The 25,915-nt window shown below is 29.5% G+C and overlaps 2 protein-coding genes and 1 long non-coding RNA gene across 10 annotated transcripts; all 3 read left to right on the forward strand.

The window, feature by feature from the left end:
- The first annotated feature begins 241 nt into the window (after nucleotides 1-241).
- On the forward strand, nucleotides 242-6,458 carry LOC149882762 (uncharacterized). Of its 7 annotated transcripts, XM_090100909.1 has the most exons (7): nucleotides 242-449; nucleotides 655-732; nucleotides 2,627-2,710; nucleotides 2,845-2,999; nucleotides 4,156-4,499; nucleotides 4,842-4,963; nucleotides 5,360-6,458. In XM_090100909.1, exon 7 carries the CDS (start codon nucleotides 5,376-5,378, stop codon nucleotides 5,706-5,708), a length of 333 nt encoding a protein of 110 aa, XP_089957035.1. In that variant the 5' UTR covers nucleotides 242-449; nucleotides 655-732; nucleotides 2,627-2,710; nucleotides 2,845-2,999; nucleotides 4,156-4,499; nucleotides 4,842-4,963; nucleotides 5,360-5,375; the 3' UTR covers nucleotides 5,709-6,458. The 7 variants fall into 7 exon arrangements, with proteins under 7 accessions (XP_089957035.1, XP_089957036.1, XP_089957038.1 ...); XM_090100910.1 differs by lacking the exon at nucleotides 2,845-2,999; XM_090100908.1 differs by having other exon boundaries at nucleotides 245-449; nucleotides 2,627-2,999.
- Nucleotides 6,459-10,531: 4,073 nt separating this feature from the next.
- LOC149882763 (uncharacterized) lies at nucleotides 10,532-14,539 on the forward strand. The gene is made up of 3 exons (XR_016456567.1): nucleotides 10,532-10,994; nucleotides 11,277-11,609; nucleotides 13,794-14,539. It is a non-coding gene; the product is annotated as an uncharacterized LOC149882763 (long non-coding RNA).
- Nucleotides 14,540-17,252: 2,713 nt separating this feature from the next.
- Nucleotides 17,253-20,816, forward strand: LOC149882764 (uncharacterized). Of its 2 annotated transcripts, XR_016456563.1 has the most exons (3): nucleotides 18,093-18,828; nucleotides 19,252-19,406; nucleotides 20,380-20,816. XR_016456563.1 is itself a non-coding variant. In XM_090100913.1 (2 exons), the coding sequence occupies exons 1-2, from the start codon at nucleotides 19,046-19,048 to the stop codon at nucleotides 20,430-20,432; spliced, it is 414 nt and encodes a 137-aa protein (XP_089957039.1). In that variant the 5' UTR covers nucleotides 17,253-19,045; the 3' UTR covers nucleotides 20,433-20,814. The 2 variants fall into 2 exon arrangements, 1 of the variants encoding a protein (XP_089957039.1); XM_090100913.1 differs by having other exon boundaries at nucleotides 17,253-19,406; nucleotides 20,380-20,814.
- Nucleotides 20,817-25,915: the final 5,099 nt, after the last annotated feature.

Below are 25,915 nucleotides of genomic sequence, written 5' to 3' on the forward strand. Positions count from 1 at the left end.
AAAGAGAGAATAAGACAGTATATGGCGCTATCACACTCTTGCACCTTTTTTTAAAAAAATTTGTTTTAATGAGATTTTTGTAAGACTTTCGATTTCGTTTTATATTTAGGATAAGTGGTTTCGTTTATAATTGTAATCGATGCAAAGTACTCTAACTTTGTATTTATCCCTAATGAATCGATGTAAACAAAAACGTTTTAAGTCATAAAAACTATTTAATGACTTAGAACGTTTTTGTTTACATCGATTCAAATATAAACAAAACCTATTTTCTGTCACATGAAACAACGATATTTCAATAAAAAAGGGAGGTGAAAAATAATTGAAGCGTTAAATATGTTTACATTTTTGCTTGGTAGAAATAGACCTTTGCATGAAAAATATAAGTTTATATGATTTTTTAGTAAAAAAAAAACTACACCGTCAAACCTATAAAGCAGTCAAAGAAGGTACAAAGCTTTAATGAACTTTCAAAGCCGAGGAAAAACATCAATAAATAAAAATTTTATGAAAATGACTATATGTTTACAAAATTATATATATCTAAAGTACAAACATTTTTTCTTACCTCTTTGTTATCATGAAAAATGAAAAACAGAAAAAAAACTCATCATGAAGATATAAAATAATTTTTTATTACCTTTTTTTTCATAGTTTCTGCTAGCCAAGTGTTATGAAAGAAATTTCTGATTGTGTTTTCAATCTAAATCAATTTATTAACACCAACAAGTGGTAAGTATTTTTTCTAAAAGATATTGCTCAATTTAATCCATTCATAGCAATAGACTTTTACTTCAATTTAGGTGGAACTGTTTAATTTCTATATTTTGTTTTACTATATTTTTAGTTAAAGTAAATTCCTGAGCAAATAAAGTAAAACAAAACATTGAAAAATATGGTTCTCTTTTTAAAAGGCTTTCCAATTAAAATTTTTTTTGTTTGTTTTACAGAAAAAAGCTTTTAACAACAACTTAATATCAGAAAAAAAATACATAGTAAAGGATTTCTGTCTTTAAATAGACTCTTTCCTGTGATGATATACAATGTGCGCCCCAAATCTGCATAAAAATCTTTCTGAAATTTTAAAATTGTTATTCAAAGCATATTCTGTTCCCTCACAATATTCCTAAAATCTTAAAGATACAAAGATTACTGAACTAATGTTTTCATTTCAACAAGTCTGCTGCTATTTTTTTCTGTAAATTTTTCTGTTTATATTGTTTTTTCTAGATATAATTTATTTTCAGTTCAATGTATAATTTTATTTTGTTTTTTCAGTTTTAAATTTTAGATTTTGGATTATAAAAGTTTCTTTTTATATTTCAATTTTTATGTTTGCTATCATTATGGATGAACTGTTTACTGAATTAGCTTAAATGAACATCTTCATGATGCTTAAAATGACAAATATTGCTATTTCATTTTATTCAGGATGTTTTTCTTATTTCCCTAAATGTATGTATGTATGTATGTATGTATGTATGTATGTATGTATGTATGTATGTATGTATGTATGTATGTATGTATGTATGTATGTATGTGTATATATATATGTATGTATTTGTGTATATATATATATATATATATATATATATATATATATATATATATATGTATATATATATATATATATATATATATACATACAAATTTATATATGTATACAAATTTATATCAGGAGCTAGTCTTAATAGGTCTAAAACAGTTTGTAGTTAGATTTTATCTAAAATAATTTAAAGATTAATCTTATATTTAAAGGTTGCACTTGAATAATAAAGTTCTCCTATTTTCTTATTACATCATTATTCCTTAGTAACGTGGACTCTGAGTCTTATTTCTAGAATATATTAGTGTATTTTTTTCATCCAAGACAAAAAATAGATTAACATTATAGATTACTATTAAATTCTTTTTTTAATTGTTATTGTAAATGTTAGAGTATTCACTCATTGTTGTCCAGTTATTTGCGTGCTCATTTTAAAATCAGGTAAGGCACGTCTATGCTCAGATCCTACCTGCAAGAGGAACTGAAGCTGAGTTTCATCATGTGTCATGAGCTGATAATATTCTTGAATAAAAGCAGTTTCTTGCTCTGTACTATCATTAGTAACTAAAACAGTCTACACCAATCTTCCAGCTGACTGATAGCCTATTTGTTCATTCAGGCCTCAGGAAAAAAAAGTGTGAGTCTATATTGAATTTAAGAAGGAAAATGGGTTTTTTTTGTTTACTAGGTACCCACTTATAGGGTTAAAAAGTATATTTAGTAAAAGTATTTAATCTAAAACACCAAACTATCTCTTAAGCTTTTTTGAAGCATGCTTATACTATCTTTGTTTTAAAATAGTGTTGGGCAGATTTTTAGAGTCAGAGTGTGTAATTTAATCAGCTTTTGAAAGCCATTTTATTACTAAGTGTAATTAAACTTAATGCTCATGTGCAACCTCTAAAAAGTTGTTAATCCACATCACATTTTTCAGTCAGAGCATTTTTATCTAAAAGGAACTCACCAAATCAGTTTTCTTGATGAGATTTCTTAATTTATTATTTTTGCTCTGTAAATAAGAACCACCTTAACATTTAATTATACTTCAGTCTTTTATTAAAAGTATTTTGTTTGTGTTAGCACATGGCTGCACTACAGACATCAGTGTGTTGCATCACTTCGATTTTCATTGAGTTGATAGCTGCAGTAATTGGAATTATACTGGTAACTCTTCAAGTTTTATACATGAATAATGTGGTTGCTTTGGCTGCTGGAATATTTTTGTCGATAGTTGGTGCTATAAGTTTAATTACTCATTTTTGTGTAACTTTTGTCTATTCCTGTAAAAAACATTCTAGAGAACAACAGGTAGACAGCCATTTACAAGTACATCATTATGCAACAAATGATAATAGATATAGAAGATCTATAAGAAATTCAGAACTGTATTCTCAAGTTGGTGTCAATCAACCACCTCCAGCTTATCAATACTCAAATACTGGATTTCAGCAAGGTATGATGATGATGATGATGATGATGATGATGATCATGATGATGATCATGATGATGATCATGATCATGATGATCATGATCATGATGATGATGATCATGATCATGATCATGATGATGATCATGATGATCATGATGATCATGATGATGATCATGATGATGATCATGATCATGATGAAGATCATGATGATGATGATGATAGTGATGATGATGATCATGATGATCATGATGAAATGATTATGATGATCATGATGATCATGATGATGATCATGATGATCATCATGATCATCATGACGGTCATGATGATCATGATGATGATCATGATCATCATGACGGTCATGATGATCATGATGATGATTATGATCATGATGATGATGATCATGATGATAATGATCATCATGATCATCATGATGAAGATCATGATGATCATGATCATGACCATGAGCATGACCATGAGCTTGATTGCCATCATCATCATGATTGTGATTATCATCATCATCATCATAATCATCATCGCAACAATACCAAAACCAATTGTGATAACACCTTGTTATAACACCAAACTCAGTAAAAATCTGTCTAGATTTATTTGAAAAGCCAAAAAAAATATTAAAGTTTGTCAAGAATGCTTTTGACAAAGAAATACAACCTTCATGCTCATGTCGCAGCCTAAATTATTTTGAGTTATTATTCTACTAGATTTTTATAATTTTTTTTTTTATTTTCTTCAAAATGTTTTCATACGACTCTTAAATGTTTTCGATTTCAGTCACAGAGATAATTTTCTCACTTTTGGTCCATCATAAACCACCAGCTTTTCTTTTGTTAAAACTCCAGTCAGGAAATTCAGTATATATGTATTTGAAACAGTCCTCCTCCGTGTTACATGAAGGGAAGGAAAAATGATTTTTCTTTTTCTCTCGTGGTTGGTTTATGATGTAGATATATTATTTGTCCTTGTTGACCAATTGAGTATATAACTATTTTCACATGCACATAAAATTAATTAAAGATCTTTTAGTGATAGAAAATAACGTAAGTCAGTTTTTAAATCAGTCAAAAAACCTTCAAATACCTAGAATCAACTTTCAAACTTAAGTCAGCAAAATAATGTTATATTTTTTTAGCCAGGATTACTTAAATGCCTATTTTTACTTTAGATCTTTCCGCATACGTTCTGCCCTCTTACGAAGAAGCAACGGCTTCAGTGATATGCTAACATCTGTGTTTTACATGGTTGCACACTATTTAAAAGACTTAAACACTTTGTATCTATAATATAATTAGTACAGAAATGCTTAATGTTTAATGTTTAACGTCGTTTCGTCATTAGTTACTAGGCTTTGAAAGAGCGCGTTTTTAAAATGCACGCGGCCATTGGAGAAAGATCCATGAAGCGAGTTAAAACTTTCTTCCTTTTGGAATTTAATTATTAGTTTAGATATATTACATAAAGAATCATATGAAGATAAATAATAATCGTTAAGATCATCTTATAATTGAAGTAAGTATATAAAATAGTTATATATACGTTTTTATTAGATAAAATAGAAAGGATTTAAATTTTATTTAGATAAAGTAGAAAGGATTTAAATTTTTATTAGATAAATTAGAAAGGATTTAAATTTTTATTAGATAAAGTAGAAAGGATTTTAATTTTTTAAATCGTTTACATTTTGTTTGTTTTAGTTTTTCATTTTGCAGTTTTGTTTTTATTATCTTATTTTTTAGAAGGAAAATAGGAGTATGTATGTTATTTAAAGTTATACTAATGCTACTTCCATAAAATGGTTATTACTACATTGAAATTTCTGTGATACTATTAACTATTTTTGTTCTTTTTTAGAAAATTTAGAAAAAGTAAATTAAACTTTTGTGCCAACACTGACATGGCATGTCACATGTTATTGTATGAAAAGGTTAAATTTTGTTATGAGGATTACAGTTCTTATGAAGAAAAAAAAGAAGGTAAAGAGTATTGTTTGTAAATATATATTTTGTATCTTTTTAAATTTTCTCGCATCATTTTTAAAACTTTTGTTTGCACACGTTTATTGTTTGCATATATGCTTATTTGATATGTATGTGTATTTGGTAATAAGTGCTTTATAGTTGTTTTATCAATGTGTTTTTATAATAATGTAAAGTGTTTTTATTGTTTGTGTATGTATTATATGTGTTATATAATTGTTTTAAAAATGTGTTTAAATATGTATATAAGGAATATATTTAACCTTATATACATATTTAAACACATTTATTGTGTTTATAGTTGGTACATATGTTTATATTATGTTGTTTCTGTGTTTTCAAAGTGCTGTGACTTGGTAAACATCTACCTGAAAATCAATTATTGTATTTTAGAGAAGGAGCAGAACAAATGGCTTTAGATTGTGCAGCTCAATGTGATACGCACCTAACAGCATGGTTTAAGTTAAATACTGAAAATGAAAGAGCACATTGCTATTCTTATGTAGACATTCCTTATCACTTTATATTTGATGATAAACATTGTAAATGGAAGGTTAGACAAAGGGGTGGTAATAAAGTGATAGTAAGAATGGATAAAGTTAATCCAACTGGAGAATTGTTTTTTCCTAAACTCTTACTTTTGCAAGCAAAAGGAGCAACATCTTGGGAGGATATGCGTACTGTTAATGGTATTGTCCTTGAAACGTTTCGTGAAGCATGTGTTTTAAAAGGATTGTTGTAAGATGACACTGAATGGCAGAATACTCTTTCTGAGGCGGTTTTAACACGTACGCCAAAGCAAATTAGACAGTTGTTTTCAATTATTTTGACCTTTTGTGAATCTGACAATCCTTTACATCTCTGGAATACATGCAAAGCTTTTATGATGGAAGATTTCATTCACCGCTCAATCCCACTTCTAGTAGCTGAACAAGCTACTCTTCATCAAATTGAAAAGATTATTAATCAAAGTGGTAAAATGCAGACTGATTACAATCTGCCTGTTATTGATGAGTTTATTGGCTTAAATCTAGAAAATTTCGATGAAAATGTTCAACAACTGAAATAGTAGAATTGTGTACAAATACAACCAGCTGAAATAGTAGAATTGTGTGTAAAATGTTCTTTGCATTGGCAATGGGTGCAGAAGTTTGCATTAACTGATAATATGAGAGTACAAGGTGGGGAAGGTGAATTTTCCCAATGGCTACTAAAACTTGGGAATGGAACAATACCTGTCAAAAAGGAGGATCCTTTTAAAGGATGCATTAAAATACCAAATCAGTGCATTATTAGAGAAAATGAATCAGTTGTTGAAAAGATTTTTGGAGATGCTGATCAAAATGATTATTCTAAACGTGTGATTTTAACACCAACTAATGTTGATTCATTATCAATGAAGAAGTGCTTGAATGTCTGCCGGGTGAGGTCAAAATTTATTTAAGTGCTGATCAAATTGATACTGATGACCTTAATGAAAGAAATAAAGAAATAATGTTGAGTTTTTGAACAGCTTAACTCCTTCAGTTAAGCTACCTCATTGTTAAAAATTGAAAATTGGTTGTGTAATTATGCTACTTAGAAATTTAGATCTCAAAGCTGGGTTATGTAATGGTACTCGAATGAAAGTTTGTGCTCTTTAAAATAATTATATTGATGCAGAGGTTTTGACAGGTGTTTCTGGTGGTTAATGGGTTTTTGTTCCTCGAATTCAGTTGGCTCCATCAGATTCTAATTTACCTTTTGTTCTGAAACGTCGTCAGTTTCCTGTCAGATTGGCTTATTCAATGACAATTAATAAAAGTCAAGGTCAAACATTTGATAGAGTTAGGGTATATCTCAAAAAACCGTGTTTCTCTCATGGTCAACTATATGTTGCATGTTCAAGAACTCTAGGGCATTTAATAGTTTGTTTTTCAAAATTGATAAACATCTCATTCAAGGTATGGTAGGTGAAAAGTGTTACACAAATAATGTTATATTTTTTTTATTACTTAAATATTTTTTTCATAGTTTTTGATAAATATACCTGTCATTTAATATGTTTATATGTGTTATATGAAACCATATTTGTTTATAGCTGTATATATGTTTAAATTATGTTGTTTCCATGTTTTCAAAGTGGTGTGAGTTGGCATTATATTGAGCAAGATTGATGTGTATCAGAGGCGTGGTGGCCCTAGAGGCTATGCGGGATTCCCGCATGGGCTTTTCACTTTTTCATCTAAATTTGGGCCTTTTGGCAAATTTCAATTTTTTCAAAATTTTATAGAAATTCCACAATTATTTACAATATTTCTGTTTATTTCTGTTTAATCACTTGATATAAAGTCATCAGCTTTGAGCGCAATTATATTAGTATTTTGCATAATAATAATATTGTTCTGAAAACAAAGTAGATGTTTTAAGACGTATTATGATATATTTTTTTCATAAGAAAAATTATGAACCCATAAATGGTTTTTAACGATCGTAATGTTGACGAAATAAATTTAAATAAGTCCACATACCCAACAATAATAATAGCTATTATTATATAATTAAATTAACTTAATTTAAAAATTTAACCCCAAAACATTTTTCTTTAATAAATTAAATCGCAATACAATTACAATATAGTAATTGTATAGCGTTTTAATTCATTTAAGAAAAATGTTTTGTTGTTAAATTTTAGATTAAGTTTTATATAAATAAGTATCGAACTCATGTTTTGCATTTTTGTAACGTTTCGAAACAGATATAAACTTGTTTTATGATAAATAAAGTTTTTTATTTTTATACAGTTTATATTATTGTATGTTAAATAAAGAATTCACTCCGTAATATCCTGTCCTCAGACAGATTAAAAAAAGGAATACATATTTAAATATACAATATATATTAAAAAAAACTATCCGAGTAGAAGGCGGCGTCGTTCATGGCTTCCTGCTGCAAATATATTAACAATTTCATCTAAAGGGATTTCCTCTAAAATATCCGCATTGTAGTAACATAGTAACGTATCTCGCGTATGTTCCTGGGTCAATTTGTTTCTTAACTTGTTTTTTACATGTTTAAGAGCGGAAAATACTCTCTCGCACTCATCAATATCAACACTTATTATTATTATTATTAGTATTACAAACAATACTATTAATTACAAATAGTATTATCTCAACTTGTTAGTTTGTATTAATGATTTATTAGAATAAGGTCAGTTCTTATATATATATATATATATATATATATATATATATATATATATATATATATATATATATATATATATATATATATATATGTATATTTTTTTTTTGTATGGGCCTTTACATCAAGCATATATGGTATAATCCCGCATATATAGGCCTTTTAATAAAAATCCCGCATGGGCTTTTTAGAGCCACCACGCCCCTGATGTGTATGGGAGATTATGCAACCTTGATCTTTAAATCTAGGGTGTTTTAATGTCCTAAATTTGAAGTAATTGAATAACTAATATTGAATATAAAAACAAATATACTTTTATGTAGTTATGTTTAGTAAAAAGATAAATATATAGTTAACTTTAAATTGGTTTTCTACTTTTGCCTTTCATATTTTAATTTGGTTTGTTATTTTCGCTGGATTTTAGGATCAAGGGTGTAAATATTCTATTGTTATGTGTTATTGTTGTGATGTTTTGTGTTGATAGACTGCTTGGCTTACCTTCACGTTGGTGTCTATTGTTAAAAATGAATAGCAGGTAGTTTCATTATTGGAACTTGCTGCTTTTATTTATTTACTAAAAGCCGAGACAACATTATGCTAAAAATGCAATTTATCTTAATTTGATTTTTTTTTTAAAGTATTGTTAATCCTTTTGTACTTCGAAATAGATTTTATAGTTACATTTTCGATAAATGTTTATATTAACTGCCATGTCAAAATAGGTTACTATAAATAGGTAAATCGATTTTCAGTTTTTATGTGGTTTTTTTTTTTCTTTAAGATTTACGATTGACGCATTTATACGATTTATAAAAAGAAAACCTGATTACCTTTTATTGTAAATTTTTGTCAGTTAAAATGATATAAATAGATGCAATTAGTTCAATTTTTTTTTAATTTTCTCTATTTTATGCCTAATAATATTTGTTGTACGTAACTTAGGGAATCTTTTTAAACGGGGGGTGAATATTGTAGTTTTGCGCATTTGTCAAATATCGAGTTACTTAAATCTTATGAGGTGTTTAACTAATTAATTAGCTTAACTTTGAGGAAAGAAAAATTCTTATATATGTTTAATTCTTAAATCATTGTTTCACATTTTATTATTCTGGTAAAAGGTCTTCATCAAAAACTTGATTACTCTTAATAAAAATAGCTCTATTCTCCTGACCACCATTAAGGCAAAAACGGGGAAGGGAGGTCCTTTATTAGTGTCAAAATATTTAAGAGAATTAGATTTCGAGTAACAAAAGGAATTTTTAGTAAATGGTAGCAAATTACCGTTTATTAAAAACTGTTGAAACAAAGAGGCCATATATAAAAATGGTCAGATTAATGCCATAAATAGTAATGGTCAAATGTTCAGTTATTTTGAATAAATTTATTTAGTTGTGTGCATTTAACGTTTTAAAGACAATTTCCTTTTTTAAAGAAACACGTATCAAGGGGATACCAAAAAATTGATAAATCATGTATAATTAACGTTCGCTTTTTATTACTCTTATTAATTATAAAGTTCATGTTATAAAAAATATAACAAAAATTTAGCTTTTTTCGTCAATTTAAAGCCTGATGAAGTGTTATTATTTTCTGTCAGTAACTAAAAACGTATTGTTTTGAACTTAGTAAAGTCGAGGAAAATGGTTCTGCCTTACACTGATATGACATGTCAGTTTATAATTTCTCAAATAATGTTAAATAATTGGTAAATTATTTTACCTCCGCATACTTTTTATTTTAATTTTAAAAATGGTTTAATTTTTTAAATTTGAAGGCGTTTTTCTAAAAGGGTATTAGTAATGGTTTCGCAACTTTAAATTGTGGAAAACAGCCACCATAAATTAACAGACCGACCATAACCCGTATTACGGGTTGCTTTTTGCTAGTATATATAGTCAGTTCCTGACTTTACTAGTTTCAAAGAGAGAATATATTTGCTAGGATTTTCTTTCAAATTATTATACGCTATTTAACATTAATGATCGCTTTACAAAGATTATGTACCAAGAAGAATGAATGCGTATTTAAAACTTTTTTTGGCACATTTTATGGCTGTGCAGCAAACAAATATATAACTATTTCTATGAATCAAAAATAAATCTTACAGTAACTTAACAATTTTTGGGAGTTGTATATTTTCTAATGTTCATTATAGGAAGTATTTTTACTTCGGGTCAGTGATTTTAATGAAGATCACACTGCTTATTTTAATTAAGTTCGAAATTTGCGCTTTGAAAGTTAAAACGTTCTTTTTTGTTTAAAAAAAAAATAATGTGAAAAGTGCAGTAATGTTAAATATATGTAAATGTGATAACAATGTTGCTTCCAATTTTTTTGGATAAATTTTAATCGTCAAAAGGCTACCTTTGTTATATGAAACTTTCCCTTTGCCTGTCTTATTGTTTCTTATTAGTCTTAGACAAATATTTTGCAATTTATAATTATTATTTAGTGTTATACAATTATATAAAGTATATGTAAATAGTCACTATAAGTTGATAATTTTTCCATATCCCTTGTAACGAATATGACGAACCTTAATGACAGACAGGGCATCTATGACGCATGCGATATAAAGAAATAGTTATGTATGTTTAGAGGCAATGCTTTAGAGCTCAGGGACTGCCGAATTGAGGTACTAATATTAATTTCTTGTCCCGGAGACAGCCTTTGGTGGGAATAATGTATATGGTAAGATGTTTATTTTCTAAATGTTTGAAAATCACTCATTTTTGTCCGTTAAAGATATTACATTTTTAGTTAAGTTAGGCAATAATGGCAAAATCGGCCCTCATTTCTCCCAAAAGATAATGTTCTGAAATTATGCTGTGGAATAATTTAGGTTAGTTTGTTAATACATACATTACTGATATATGTCTATTAATTTTTAGGGGGCATATGTAAGTAAATATTGCCATATATTATAAATGGTATTCTACATTATAATGAATATAATTAATATTGTTTGAGAAATAAATAAAATTACCTGATGACAGTTGCTGTTGCAAAATTTTATATAGTACAAGCATATAGAAAGAAATTTAGTTATCAATCATCTGATAGAAGCATAACTTGTTCCCAAAAAAAAAATTTTTTAATATATTTTGAAAATATCGTTTTTTAGGGAAAAGATTAATAACTCAATTTTGGCACAAATGAGGACTGTCGAAGATCTGTGCATTTTCTATGCATGCAGAAAGCTAAATGCGAACTAAATTTATGATTGGCTGAGTGAATTCTCTTGTGTGTTCAAACTTTGATTTCACACAACAAATAATACCATCAATCATTTGTGGTGCTTGTCACAAAAAGTTACAAAGACCTAATCAAGGAGATCAATCCATTAAAATACCTGAACTTTAATCTCAAAAAAACTTGCATATAAAGATGAGATGGGAGCTGAGCAAATTGCATCATCTCTGATTGTGAACAAAGAAGCTTCTACCACTTACGAAAGGTAATAAAATTTTTTAACATTCTCTTTTTACAATTCTCTTTGTTTTTTTTCCTTAAAAAGCGCAAATATAATCAAATCTTGTAATTTTAACTTCTTATATTATTGATTTTACTTAACTTAGGCCCATCAGCTGCACAAAAACTTGAATATTCAGAAACTTTTACAACAGAGAACCTTGTCAAATATTTATTCAAATAACAATACGCTAATACAGATTATGACGCATATTTAAAGTCACTCAACTTTCTTTTCTTACCGATTCTTCTCACAAGGTTATCTTTAAATTTCCATAAATTCTTCTCATAAAATTTTCTTTAAATCTTCAAAAACTCTTTTCTCATAAAGTCCTCTTTAAAATCTCCAAAATTCTCTTCTCATAATTAGAGTTTCTGAAAATCTCTTAAAACTCTTTTTTAATATATCTTCAAAAGTTCTCTCTATAAATAAAAATTCTTCATAAAATCTCCATTAAAACTCCCTCTAAAAAATCTTGGAAAATCTGTAAGATTTTCTCAACCGTTCCTTTTTTATCTGTCCGTACAGAAAATAGATTACTCATTCTTCAAATTCGTGTAATACTTTTTTTTTCAACTTCTGAGTCGTGGTTCTCTAAAACAGGTTTTACTAGTTTTCTCTTGATTAGTCGTTGTCTCAGATTAACAACGGAACTTTCGAGAACTTTTATATTAAACTCATATCATTGTATATCTAGCTGTGTTTGCAAAAACAGATTAAATATTAATGGCGGAACTTGTCATTGAACATGTGTGTCCACCTGGTAACATGGCTGACTCGCTCTTTTCTTCGATCGAATGTTACATGCTTGAGACCGGTAAAAACATAAAGATAATGCTTATAATTTTTTCATTTTCCGTCCTCACAGTAATATGAAATTTACAAAAATATAACAAATAGGTAAAAAAAAGACTAGAAAAGGCCCTTGATCACCTTAAAGGGATAAAAGAAAAAGTTGAAAAATTAATTTGGAGTGACGATTTAAAGGTCAAAATATTCCGGTTTTAAAAGAAGAGTTTACCTTCTTTAAAACAGCAAAAAGATGTTAACAGAGACTGCAGTAGGAAGCTTGGTATAGGCTCTTTTACAGTTAGGGTATGTCAATATATTAACATACAAACTACGATTTCTGTTTTCATTGATAAATTCAAACTTTTCAACACAATGCCATGAAATCCAATCTCCAAACCATCACATTTCAACCACCATGTTTAACTGTTCCTCTCAATCAACTCAAATGAAAAGATTCTCCCCTCTTTCACCAAACCCTTCGCTCTCCTTCAACTTTTTCAAATTAAACTAGGATTCATCAAATCAAAGAACTTTGTGCCAAATAGAAAATAGCATCAAATCATACTTAGTTGTAAAAACTCAGTTGTGTCTTGATATGATTTTTTATAAAAAATAGTTTCTTACGAGCTACAAATCCACTAAACCCTACTTTGTAATTACAATTTTTAATTGATGTTTGTGAAGTTGTGGTTCCTGTTACGTTTTTTATAATATTGGCAATTTTTTTGCACCTTCTAATCGATCTTTGTTTATATTCTTAACATTTGCTTTAATATCTCTTGGATTTAAATAGTCTGTATTTCTTTACAATGACTCTTATTATTGTTACGAAATATTTGTAACTTCTTGTACTTTTCCCAAGATATTTCTTGTTTAACCAAGTCTGTAACAAGTTTTCGTTGAGTTTCATTCAAATATTTTCCTTCACTTGCCATAGTTACTATATGCCAGTAAGTCTTTTTCATAAATATTTAAATTTAAACCATTGCACATTTTCAAAACTGAATTTAACAGAATATTCATGATTGCTACTTTTAATTGATTGTTATAAGAGAGAATGTATAGAAAATTAACATTAGTATATCATTTTCATAATTTTTGTTACTTCTCCATAAAGAAAAAACAAAAATATTGAAAATGAAAAACTCGATAGTCAAGCAAAATATTTTTAAATCAGTCTCTCAAAGACTCCTATTTCGTTTTTTATGAAATATAAGGTTTAAAAAAAAGGTTGAGATACCCTTCTTTAAATAAGCTCGATGTTATAAAGCATGTCAAAATGACACTAAAATTTTTTTTCTTTCTCTAATCTTTCTATATTTTCAAGTAACTTTTGATGATATGCTTTTATTTCTGCGAGCTGTTTGTTTTTCTCAGGTTGGAATCTTTAAAAATACGCAATGACAGTTTTTTAACAACGCACTGTTTTACATATGGAAACTAGCCATGCACTTTCTAGCAAGACTATTTCTTCACAAAATGCGGTAGCGACATAAAACTGAATGAGTGAGAACTTCCCTTATTGCATCACCCGAACATACAGCCACCAAGTTCCGAATAGCATTACCTCCTAGATAATCATGCAGGGATCAGATTATCATGCAGCATACAAAATGGATTTTCAATTCGAATGTACTTAAAATATGTCAATAAAATAACAATAAGTTTGCCTCAGTTTCAGATGTATTGCTAGTTTCTTTGGATGACTTCGTACATTGTGTGAGAGATTTTGTTTCATCAGCAACCCTTCAAAAGATGAGCTTTTGAAGCAGAAATATCAAAAAGCTTACCTAAATTAGCATTTAGATATCGTTTGGTACTTGCTCTACTATGCATATGCTAAATGCTTTTCATAAGAATGAGATGATCTTTTACATTTCTTGAAATATATTTTTCAGTTGTGAAATGAAGATTAGGATTCACTGCAGCCCAATTTGATTTTAAAGTATTTCTAGCTGGCTCAGTTATGATATTTGCAGTTGGCTTTACATGAATACTATAGTAGTAATAGTACTGAATAACCTGTCTGAATGCACTTGTGTCCGTCATGAACAATTTATATGGAAACTTCCATACTTTTCAATTTTTTTACTGAAATAGATGTAACTATAACTCTCAGCATTTTTGTGTACTTGTTAATATTTGTAATTCTAGCAAATGATTTTATTTTTACTTTTTTATATTACTCTATTTACTTATTCTTTTATCAATAGATATACCAAGTTTGATTAGCAGCTGTAATGCTACAATCATTTTGTTGGTTTCATTATAAACTTAAAATGAGATATCTTGAATAGGGATAACTTGCTTCAAAATTGAAACTTCAATGATTGCACGTCAAAATATTTTTGCAACTTAACACATACGCCGGCGATTTTGAATTTAGCATATTCGAAATATATTAAAGCCTTAGTTATACCTTAGTTACAATAAGAGTAACATCACTTACTTTGATACTTGTAAAAAATGGTAAAATCTACTTACCCTAATAATTTTTAAGAAATCCTCCATATTTCAATAAGTTGATATTAACTGTCTATAAAGAGCATTGCTTTATATTCCATATATAGTTCATCTTATCTTGTACAACAAAAGTATAGTTTTTAGCAGTCACCAAAATTGTAACTTTTGATCAATAAGATTGTGGCACACATAAAAGGGTCTAATGTTTTTGATTGTTGGAAACTGCTGAACAACTGTTGGAATATCTACTTTCAAATTTAGTGTTGCAATGTCAGACGGTTACGAGAGTAAAAAAAATTTAAATCAATTTTTTAATCACCATAATCTTCATTTATATGATAAATTAGAGTTTATTTCCATAACAACTGTTGGTTTTATTAAGCATACGCTCTTTGTTTTCTACAGAAAGGTAAAAAAGACAATTAGAAACCACTATACACTTGATTAAGTTTCGTTTTAAAAACCGCCCATTACCGTGCATTTGTTAAGTTTTCGACACATTTCTGAGATAAAACCTTTGAGCCCAAAGATACTCAGTTTGCATAAGTAAACAAAAAAAAAAGTTTTATTTCATCAAATGAAAATAGCTATAAGGTTTAGTTAATATCTATTTAATTACCTTAAGTAGTATTCTTTGTCAAATCAAAAATAAGAACATTGAGTAGGTCTTCTTGATGTAACTGTCTGTTAGCGCGGTCAAGGCCCAAGATACTGAGCTGATAAGTCGGTGTTATCAAAAATGGTAAGCTTTTATCAGTAACATGCCATACTTTAGGTCTAAGGCCCAAGATACTGAGCTGATGAGTCGGTTAAAGATTTTGTGGCTAACAATCCTAAACTTTGAGGTCCTAAGAATAAAGGTCAGGAGAGCAAGGTGGCTATATCATATTTGGGCAAAACTTCAGCCTTAATGTGAATCCGTGCTCCGTATAGCATGAAAACAAAATTTTTAGGTTCAGACTAATCAATTTGAACCCAAGGAAAATTCTCGGCTTTAGAACTTTTTCAAAGCAATCTTAGGCATCCATTTTTAGTTTTGAAGGTAGAAATACTGATTGCATTTTCATACCATCGGAGCTGGCCTATCCAAAAATCATGATCTGTAAGGGATGGTTTGTCTGAGCTTATAACTTGACATTGTCTGGAAAATCCCAGACTATTGAAGATGAGATAAATCAATCATGACGGGAGTTAGAGACCAGATTCACTGTAAAATACTTTTACTCCAATAAGAAGATACTTGGTATCTTCGTTTTAATAATAGATTTGATCTTCTTTTTTAAGTCATTTAGTCTTTCAGTGAGCATAAACCTTTTTTTCTTAGCTAAAGAATGTGCCGTAGCTTCCTTCACAGTCTTTCTGACAGACAAAGCACTTACCCAAAGATCTCCGGAAATGATTTTCAATATATTTGCTAGGTTAGTCCGGATCGTCTTCTTGGTCTTTTTGTCAAAACCACGGTTAAGAACTGAAATGAGTCTGCCTCTTCCGGACTTCTTTTCCGTGATCCTACAAGTCTCTAGCCTTTTCCAAAATATTTTAAACATTCCTTCTGATTATCTTGAGATCGTGAACAATCTCAGATACTGATATTCCCGCGTGGAGAGCTTTGACAACCTCAATAGTCTTTCTATTCGCCATTATTTTGTCAAAATTACTTTAACTATTTGTTTGCAAGAAATTTTTTTTCGGACGTATGGTTGGTGCGATCAGAATTTCTTGTCACAGTTGAAATGGCGTTGCGGATGATAAGAGCCTGATTAATTAAACTGCAAGTGTTGGACTAGATTGATTTCCGCATGTATCCAAGAAAAACCTAACATATTAGGAAAAACTTTAATAAATCATTGTCATAATCATCTACTTCACGTACAATGAAAGACTCATTTAGTTGCTAGGTTGCAGAAAAATAATTACAACCAAGTTATTAAATATTTATTAAAGTTATTAGACATGAGGATTTTTTCAACGTTTACGATTTTTGGTAAACATTAGCGATCAAGTACTGACATTTTTAAAACTACAAAATGAATATCTCGCATTTATTCGCAAAAACATTAATTTAAAACCTTATTCCTAAAACAAAAATTGCACAAAATGATAAATATAGATATTTTGACAACTATACATTTCGTAAGTTTCTTAATACCACGAGTGCTGCTTAAATGGACTTTTTCACAATAAAACGCTGGTATCTTTAAGTCATGATTTTTTTTTAAAATAATGTTTTCTTAACAACATTTATTCAATAATCCGTTATTAAAGGAAAGAATAAGACAGTAGATGGCTTTATCACACTCTTGCATCTTTTTTAAAATGAGTATAAGTGCTTTAATGAGATTATTATCAAACTTTCTCTTTCGTTTTACATTTATAAATAATGGTTTTGTTTACAATTGCAGTCGATGCAAAAAAATCTTACTTTGCATTTATCCCAAATATAAACCAATATTCTCTCATATGAAAAAACAATATTTCAATATAAAAAAAAAGGAGGTGAAAAAGAATTAAAACGTATTGCATGTTTGCTTGATAGAATTAGACCTTTGTATTAAAAGTTTATATGATTACGGAGATTTTTTAGTAACGACACTTCTTTACACCATCAAACCAATCAAAGAAGGCAATCAAAGAAGGTACAAAGCTTTAATGGACTTTCAATGTCGAGAAGAAGCATGATTAAAAAATCAATTTTGGGAAAATGACTATATTTAAAGAAATATATGTAAATCTTAAACACAAGCATTTTCACTAAATTTCTCTAACACCGTTGTAACCATGAAAAAAAAATAGTAAAAAGTTCATCATCATGAAGAAAAATCCTAAAGATATTAAATTACTAAACTAACTTTTTCATTTTAACAACTCTGCAGCTATGTTTTTTCCTTTAACGTTTCTGCTCGAACTGTTTTTTCTGAATAGAATTTATTTTCACTTCATGTATAATTTTGTTTTATTTTTTAGTTTTAAATTTCAGAGTTTAGATTATAAAAAGTTCTTTTAACATGTCAACTTTTATGGCTGGTATCATTATGGATTAACTATCTGCAGAGTTAGCTTAAATGAAAATCTTGATGATGCTTAAAATGACAAATATCGCCACTTCATTTCATTCAGGATGTTTTTCTTATTTCCCAAAGTATATGTATGTATGTATGTATGTATGTATGTATGTATGTATGTATGTATGTATGTATGTATGTATGTATGTATGTATGTATGTATGTATGTATGTATGTATGTATGTATGTATGTATGTATGTATGTATGTATGTATGTATGTATGTATGTATGTATGTATGTATGTATGTATGTATGTATGTATGTATGTATGTATGTATGTATGTATGTATGTATGTATGTTAAGTTTTACTATTATTCTAATACGTCATTATTCCTTACTAAGTTTGACTTTGACTCTTTTTTCTAGAATATTTCCCTGTTAAACTGATTTTCTTTAACGTACGATTATTTAAGTACGGTAAATCATTATTAAGTAAGAATTTTTTTTAAATAAAAATTATCAGATTATTAATCCATTGCTGTCCAGTTCTTTGTGTGTTCCTTTTAAAATTAGGGATGCTCTTATGCATCTTGTGAGAGACACTGAAGGTTACCTTCCTGTGTCATGAGCTGGGTATATGCTTGAATGAAAGCAATTTCTAGCTCTGCACTATCATTAGTAACTGTAACAGTTTACACTTATCTTCTAACTGACTGATAGCCTATTAATTTATTTATGCCTTAGGAAGCATGAGTCTATTTTTAATTTGAGAAGGAAAATATTTTTATTTCTTATGAATACACTTTGAAATAATAGAGACAAGTAGTTTATTTGGTTTAAATAACTTATTAAATATACCAATGTATTTCTTTAAATCTTCTTTAAGCATGCTTATATTATATTTGTTCTGGAATAGTCTTTGACAGATTCTTAGAGCCAGAGTGTGTAAGTTAATTAGCTTTTGAAAGTCATATAAATGTATTTAAACTTAACGCTCATGTGCTACCTGTTAATAGTCATCAATCTCCACCATATTTTTCAATCAGTGCATTATTATACTAAAATGAATTGAGCCCAATTCTTGCATTTTTTCAAGATAAGGACCTTCCCAACATTTAATTATACTTCAGTCTTAGGAAAAATAATTTATTTTCATAAGCTCATGGCTACACTAAAGACAGTTTCGTGTCACATTGTTTGGATTCTTTTTGAGTTAAATATGTTTGTAGCTGGAACAACTTATTTTTGTTTGTTTTTTGATGATTCGGCTATGTTAACTGTTGGACTGATCCTCGTGATAGTTGGTTTTTTAATTTTAATTTGTCATTTTTATACAACTTTTCCCAATTCTTGTAAAAAACCCTCCAGAGAGCAACGGGTAGAAAACCATTTACAAACATTTGATTCAGCAGTGAATGATGATAGATTTAGAAGACCTATGAGAAATTCAGAACTGTATTCTGAGCCTGAAGTCAACCAACCTCCTCCAGCTTATCAATATTCAAATGCAGGATTTCAGCAAGGTATGTTATTTACATTTACAAGACATGATGATGATGATGATGATGATGATGATGATGATGATGATGATGATGATGATGATGATGATGATGATGATGATTATAATGATGATAAAAATGATGATAATAATGAAGATGATGATAATGAAGATGATGATAATGAAGATGATGATAATGAAGATGATGATAATGAAGATGATGATAATGAAGATGATGATAATGAAGATGATGATAATGAAGATGATGATAATGAAGATGATGATAATGAAGATGATGATAATGAAGATGATGATAATGAAGATGATGATGATGGGATGTGATGATGATGATGATGATATTGATGATAAAAATGATGATGATCATGATGATTATTGTGATGATGATAATGACGATCATCATAATCATGATGATGACCATAATGATGATCATGATAATAATCATGATAACGATCATGATGGTGATGATTATGATGATGATAATGATTATGATGGTGATGATCATGATAATAGTCATGATCATCATAATTAATTTTTCTACCAAATTGTTATATTTCTTTCTTTAATTTCCTCAAAGAGTTTTCACACAATCCTTAAATCTTTACCATTTCAGTTATTAATATAAATTTCTGATTTTTGTTCCATCAAAAAACACCAGCTTTTCTTTTGTTAAAACTCTAAATAGGAAATTCAGTACAAATGTATTTTAAGCGGTCCCCCTCCGCGTTATGTGAAGGAGAGGAAAAATGATTTTTTTCTCTTGGTTGGTTTACGATGCGGATATTTCGTTTATCCTTGTGGATCAATTCAGTATATAACTGTTTTCACATGCATATACTTAAAGATCTTTCAGTTAAGTGAATGAACAGAAGTCAGTTTTCTAATCAGCGAACCTCCATTTACCTAAAATTAAACGTAAAATCAGGAAAAAATTGTTAAATTTTTTAGCCAGGCTACTTAAATGCCTATTTTTTATTTAGATCTTTCCGCAAACGTTCTGCCCTCTTACGAAGAAGTTTCAACAATATACTAACATCTGTGTTTGAAATACTATTTGGGTTACAGGCTTTTTAAAAGACTAGAATAGCTTGCAAACAAACAGTTAGTCTGTTTCTGACTTTACTAGTTTAAAAGAAAATACAATTACTAGACTTAAATTCTCTTTTAATTAATTTGCGCTTTGAATGCTAATGCATACGTTTTTGCTTTTAAAAAAGAAACGTGAAAACTGTAGTTATGATAAATATATATAAAAGTGATTATCATGTTTCTTCCAGCACTTTTTACAAATTTTCATTCTCAAAAGACTGCCCTTGTTAAGTGAAATTTACTCTTTGGAAAATTTATTTTGACTTGAGACGAACATTTTGTAAATTATATTTTTTATGTAGTGTTATATTTATATAAAGTATAATTAAATAGTTACTAAATGTTGTTAATACTTCCATATTCCAATTATCGGACAGGACCAACCATAGCGACAGACGGGACATCTATAATGCATAAGATTTAAGATTTAGTTATTATGTATGATTAGAAGCAACGATTTAAAGCTCCAAATTTAACATGAAATACTGTCACACCCATTGAGTTAACTTATTCTTTATTCAAACTCCCGTTGATTCCTTAATGTCTCGGTTTTCATATACACGAATTAAAAAGTAAAGCTACATTCAAAAACTAAAATTATTTGACGAATAACTAAAAGAATAAATTCGGCTCCATACTTTTAATTGCATCTGTTAATTGGAAACATCAGAGGTTAGGTAGGTGGCTAAAATTCATGATTGTCATTCAAAATAACAATTTAGGAGCATCATTAATTTGGCAATCAGCTAGAAATATACCACTGTTTTCACTTCTAAATTGTTTTGATAAAAAAGTAAAAAAGTATAGAATAGGCCCTTGGTCACAGTTAATGGATAATACTGGTTTACAGAGAAGTTAAGGCAAGTGCAGAAATACCAGTTTTTACCAAAGTTAAAGGGGCTGCCGTATTAAACTTTAAAATCCATTTTTATTCATCATCTCCAGCTTTGTAGATAAGCATAATAAGCATTCTGCGCATTTTACAGTACATAATTTGGTATAAGCAATCAGGGTTATTTCTAATATTGTGAGACTTGTGGCTTTTTTTGTGAAAGTTATCGCATGTTTTTTATAAAATTTTATAAAAAGAACATCACCACCATTTAATCATTAATTACTCAAAAACCTTTAAACAGATTTGACTATTTTTTTTTGCACAATCTTTGCTTCTTGTTGTTGTTGTTGTTGTTGTTTGATTGTATTGATTTTAAATGCTGGGTAACATTTTATAGGAAACAAATATCAAATCGAAAAAAATTTAGGAAATTTTTCTTCAAAATATCTATGTATAATCAAAAGAAATTAACACCAAAATTATTTTGTTGCAATTTGGCATATGAAGAGACATGTCGATCCAATAATTATACGTGGTTGTGGTGTCGGATTGTTTTTATATGATAAATTACCATAATTGTACCGAATATAGCCTACCTATGGCAACTATTAAAAACGAATTTATTTAAATTAAAGACTTAAACTTGTATAAACAGTCTAAAAAATATATTAGTAACATGTTGATTTAAAAGTAACAAATGTACACTGTGTTGATCTTCAAAAATATAATTTATAATACACAATCGGAATTATATGTGATCACCTTCGGATCTCTCTCTCTCTCTCTCTCTCTCTCTCTCTCTCTCTCTCTCTCTATATATATATATATATATATATATATATATATATATATATATATATATATATATATATATATATATATATATATAGGATTGCAAAAATTGGACAGGATGTATGAAAGCAACTAAAACGCGTCTCTGCACCAATTTTTAATGGTGATAAAAAGAGCTAAAGAAAATTGGAAAGTTTCATTCGACGTATCTATCAACTAAGCTCCAGCGACAGATGAATATAAATTATTTCAGTTACGTCAATATTTATGACTCGAAGCATTAAAAGCAATTGAAGGAATGAGCATAATTCGTTTATCTATGAAGATGCAAAAGAAAGACTTGAAAGAAAAAATAGCGGAACGAGGAGAATGGTCTTCATGTATTTGGATGAATTGAACAACTTAAAACCTATGAGGGAAACCAACCAAAAGGTATGGAAAAATTTCCCGACTTGTTTGATGACGCAGTAAAAAACTTAAAATAGGCAATTAGAAATGAAGAACTTGGTGACGAAACTTTATATCACCAACTGCAAAAAAGGTTCCAGAGATGATGTTAATAAGATATAAACGTTGGGTCTATGAATGCAGATTAAACGAAAATATTGAAACTCTAAAACAGTTTATTGTTAAAGAAGCAAATTTTCAAACTGCAACTACAGAAACGCTTCATGGCTCAGAAAAAGGAACTGGCAAAACGATCACAAAATATGGGAGTGTCCAACATTTGAAAATCAAGTACTTAAAGAAAGATGGGAAACAGCCAAAAAAAGTGAATTTTGCTTTAGATGGTTGAATTCTAATCAATTGTCAAAGGAATGCAGGAACAAAAGAGTTTGTGGAATTGAAGGCTGTACAGATACTCATAGTTGTTTACATCACAAGAAGAAATGTCAAAATGAGAGAATTTCTGAAGAACCCAAGAAAAAAAACATGGTAATAGAAAACTCTCATACGTCAAACATCTAACTACATTCAAAACACGTTATGAACTGTTTATCCCTTCGAATGGTGCCGGTTATTCTTTGTAATGGAAATAATAAAGTTGCAACTAACGCATTGCTTTACGATGAAAGTACTAAGATGCAATTGAGTTCTGATGTAACGGCTGAGTTGTCACTGTAGAGTAAGATAGAAAAAGTAGCTATAAACATGATAAATGGAAAAGTTGATTAATTCGAAACGATGCTGGTGGAATTCCAGCTGGAATCATTGAATGGAAAAACAATAATAACAACGGAAGTTTTTACAGTAAATAATGTAACTGGCACCAGCAGTTAATTGGAGAAAAATGTCAAACAATTAGAGACATCTAAGAAACATCGAATTCCCAAATGCTGGACCAAAACCTAAAATTTATATTCTAATAGGTCTGTACTATACTGAGTTTCATATTGCAAATAAGAGGAGAATTTAATAAACCAGTAAGAGGAGAATTTAATCAACCAGTAGGAGGAGATTGTAATGAACCAGAAAGAGGAGAATTTTGTGAACCAGTGGCCCGGTTCACACCGCTTGGACGGACAGGTATTGGCGGTACTGGAGGGCCTCTTCAAACACACTTTACGAAAGTAATACCTAGTGCAAAGGAAATAGAAGATGCAAATAACACAATTAAAATGGTATGGGCAACTGAAGGTGAGGAAGAGATGCATTTTAAAAAAATAAAGAAAAGTCCAGAAGACACTACCGCCCTTATTATTGTACAAACTTCAGTGAAAACAGAAAAAGGAAGATATGAGCTAAAGTAGCCGTGGAGAGAAAATAGACAGCTGCATAATAATTATACAATGGCGTTAAACAGATTGCAAAACACGGATAAACGTCTAAAGAAAAACGCTCTGTTAATGAATTTCTCATTTTCTTCAGAAGTAGTAAATCAATTGCTTGATATAAATCAATTCTCAAGTTGGAAAAGTCTAGTCAGGGTAAACGGATTAAAGTATCAATTTGTAAATAACTGTCCATGTAAAAATGATTTACGTACAGCAAGTAAGTGATATAACAGCTGATAAGTAAGTGATATAACAGCTGATGAATATCATGAAAGCGAAAAGAATTTATTTTTAAAGCTCAACAGGAGAGCTTCAAAGAAGAATATAGCAACCTTAAAAAACGAAATACAATATCAGCATCAAGCAAATTTATTTCTTTAAATCCGCATGCTGATGAAGATGGCATATTACGCTCTTGTAGTCGATTACAAAATGCTTATTACTTGCCTAACGATGTTAAGTATCCTATCATTTTACCGGTCATACGGTTACAAAACTGATTGTTAAAGTTGCCATTAAGAAAGAAATCATGTAATGGGAACAAATCAATTACTAACAAAATTGTCAGAACGATAAGGAATTTTAGATATTCGAGAAGAAATCCGCGATGCAGAAGCAAAATGCAATAAATGTTAAAGAAGAAAATGCAAACCTGCTCAACAACTGATGGCCCCTCTGCCAGCAATTCGCTTAAAGGAATCACTACATGCGTTTGCTAGAATTGGCATTGATTTTGCTGAGCCCTTTCTGACTATGAAAGGTAAAGGGAAGACATGACAAAAACGATACTTATGCTTGTTTACCTGGTTATTATCACCAGGGCTGTGGAGTCGGAGTCGGAATCGTGGAGTCAGAGTCGGAGTCGGAGCTCATTTTGGCTGGAGTCGGAAAAATTGTATCGACTCCGACTCCGGTTTAAAAAAAAATCTTTCAAAGTTTCATAATTTTCATAAGGATTTTATAGATGTTACAAAACTACAAGTCCCAGGATGGTCTTAAAGCTGTAGGATATCCAGACACAATGGAGAATTGTAGTTTGCAACAACTGGAGGACAAGGAGTTTGACATGTTATTTTTAGGCCTTTAAAACAGTGATAAGCAATAGGGTATTTTGTTGCTTATCACTTAGAATCATATATCACCTCCCTTGCGCTCTCCTCTACCTTCCCTTAAACTATATAACTTCATGATCCCCTAACTCCCGACTTAAATTGTCTAGCACTGTGCACAATATTCTTAGTAGAAAGCTAGGCGTGCCACCACCAAGCACCAAAGAGTTGCTCCACAAACAGAAAGACTGTAAGTATTCAATTAACTTTGTTTCTCTGGAGAGAGAGAGAGAGAGTATTAGAAAAATAGTGATTGAAGAAGCTGTTAAACAAAGAGAAGAACTAAATGAATGTCTCAAGGGACGCTTTGTGTTTTTTAACAGAGTGAGCTATTTTCCAATCAATGTTTAATTCTTTTTTGAAAAAAATGAAGCAGTTACCAAGACATTGGCAGTAAAAGACGCCAAAACCAATCACACCAGCGAATTTCTCCAAGTCTTAGTAGAAAAGATTCTTAAAGAATATGAACTTAAAGAAGAACAAGCTCTTTCATGTTTGAAATATTGTCCAACTGACAATATTTCAAACATGATTTTGACAAATTCATAATGTTATTAGCGACTGCATAAGAGTTTATTGCATAACAAGAGTTCAGAAAAGTTGTTTGTTCAGAAATTGTTTTCTTATAAATATTGTTTAAAGCACTAAGTGGTTGGATTATTTGTATCATAGTGATGAAATAGCCAATGTTAACATTTTACTACAGTTATTTGTTGTTACAAACAAATAACTGTAGTAAAACAAACTACTACTTGTTGTTACAAATTGGTTACTTATGAAGGAATCAGAGTCGGAGTCGGGAGTCGAAGTCGGAGTCGGTCCATGATAAAATCAAGGAGTCGGAGTCGGAGTCGGAACAGCAGCTTACCGACTCCACAGCCCTGATTACACGAGCAGTACATCTCGAGATACAAAC

This window comes from Hydra viridissima, unplaced genomic scaffold (assembly GCF_058129835.1).
Source record: "Hydra viridissima isolate aposymbiotic clone 2 unplaced genomic scaffold, HvirCarnegie_v1 scaffold_10, whole genome shotgun sequence".
NCBI lineage: Eukaryota > Metazoa > Cnidaria > Hydrozoa > Anthoathecata > Hydridae > Hydra > Hydra viridissima.

Bases quoted from the DNA above. Each gene is read 5' to 3' on its own strand.
- LOC149882762 (XM_090100907.1), top strand. From the start codon at position 2,630: ATGGCTGCACTACAGACATCAGTGTGTTGCATCACTTCGATTTTCATT. The intron at 3,000-4,155 runs GTATGATGATGA...TTTTTACTTTAG, and splicing joins AAATACTGGATTTCAGCAAG to ATCTTTCCGCATACGTTCTG.
- LOC149882764 (XM_090100913.1), top strand. From the start codon at position 19,046: ATGGCTACACTAAAGACAGTTTCGTGTCACATTGTTTGGATTCTTTTT. The intron at 19,407-20,379 runs GTATGTTATTTA...TTTTTTATTTAG, and splicing joins AAATGCAGGATTTCAGCAAG to ATCTTTCCGCAAACGTTCTG.